The 1,531-nt window shown below is 51.8% G+C and overlaps 1 protein-coding gene across 1 annotated transcript in view; it reads left to right on the forward strand.

Moving 5' to 3' along the window:
* The first annotated feature begins 306 nt into the window (after positions 1 to 306).
* The window catches only part of HOXC10 (homeobox C10), a 4,165-nt gene continuing 2,940 nt past the window's right edge, over positions 307 to 1,531 (forward strand). Inside the window, exon 1 of the mRNA XM_008931791.2 lies at positions 307 to 1,096. Coding sequence (XP_008930039.1) covers positions 313 to 1,096 — 784 coding nt within the window. The 5' untranslated portion in view covers positions 307 to 312. The remainder of the gene's footprint in view (positions 1,097 to 1,531) is intronic.

A 1,531-nucleotide genomic window follows, 5' to 3' on the forward strand; every position in this document is an offset into this window, starting at 1 on the left:
AAACGGGCGGGAGGGGAGCAGGGGCGCAGGGGCTCTGCCTTTGTTCAACGTGAAGGTCCCGGCCCGGCGCGGGCAGATGTCGCTGTTGCTCCACGATGCCGCTCCCCGGTCGCGACAACTTGACCCCCGTGACGTCGTCCCCGTCTGAATCATCAAGGCCATTTTCAATCCTCATTGGCCTGGGCATCACGTGGGGGGGTGGAGGGGGGGAGAGCGATGCGTGGATAATTATGGTGCTTGATATTTTTTCCCCCTAAAAAAAAGATGTCAGCCCCTGGCTGGAGTATTCCTCCTTAAAAACCCTCTCTGAAAATGTCATGTCCCAACAATGTGACTTCCAACTCGTTTTTGATGGACTCGTTGGCCGGTACCTGTAGAGGGGAGAATTATTCCTCCAGCCAAGGGATGTACATGCAGCCTGGGAGCGATTTCAGCTGCGGAGTCATGAGGAACTGTGGAATTATCCCGTCTCTTTCCAAAAGGGACGAGGTGAATAGCGCTACCTTGTCTCTCAGCACCTATCCATCTTACCTTTCTCAGCTAGACACTTGGTGTGACCCCAAAAATACGTACAGGATCGAGCAACCTGTTGCGAGACAGCTCCCCTCCTGCTCCTTCCCGACCAGTGTCAAGGAAGAGAATGTTTGCTGTATGTATAACGCTGAGAAAAGGGCCAAAAGTGCCCCAGAGCCAGCCCTCTACCCCAACCAAATGCCTGAGTCCTGCCTAAATGACCATGAAGTGCCCGTTCCCAGCTACTACCGGGCGAGCCAAGGTTACCCCTCCATGGAGAAGACGTCAAACTGCAGCAATCCAAATGAGTTTGAGGCAAGTTTTGAATCCAGGGCGAGCCTGAACCCAAGGAACGAGCATCTGGAACCGGCACCGCCGCCTCCTCCACCTCCGCCGCCGCCCCCGGTGGCGAAAGTGAGTTTCCCCGAAAACACAAAAACAGATAATGCCCAGAACACGTCCACGAGCGACATTAAAACGGAAAAAAGCGCCCCCGCGCCCAAAATAAGTCCTTCGGACGCAGAGAAGGAGCTGAATAAAAACACTGACACCAGCACTGACAATTCTGACAATGAAGCGAAAGGTAAGGCAATCATTCATTTTTCGGGAGCTAATTTCGGCAATTAGTGATCACCCAGAGCTGAGAAGCAGCGGGAGTGATGGGAACGTGCAGTCCTGTGCTCTCTGCCCAGGCAACTTCTCCCGCAGAAATTGGGCGTCGAAATGTTCTGTGTTGTTGCTGCCTTTCGGGGGGGGAAAGATATTCCTCTTGAAATGTTCGGAGGGGGGTGTTGTTAAATATATGTATATATGATTATGATGCGAGAAAAGGGAGCAGAGAGCTGCGGGAGAGCTCGCTGTTTATGTGGAAAAAAATCTGCTTTATTATCCAAAAAAAAAAAAAAGAGAGATAAAAAAATTGGTCTTTGCAATCCCGGCTGCAAAATGCAGAGAGATGAAGTGGTTTCGCTTTGAAATCGCAGAGACTCGGGGTTTATTCGCCGGGGGGGGTTGTTGG

This window comes from Manacus vitellinus, unplaced genomic scaffold, assembly GCF_001715985.3.
Source record: "Manacus vitellinus isolate BGI_N305 unplaced genomic scaffold, ASM171598v3 scaffold_133_pilon, whole genome shotgun sequence".
NCBI lineage: Eukaryota > Metazoa > Chordata > Aves > Passeriformes > Pipridae > Manacus > Manacus vitellinus.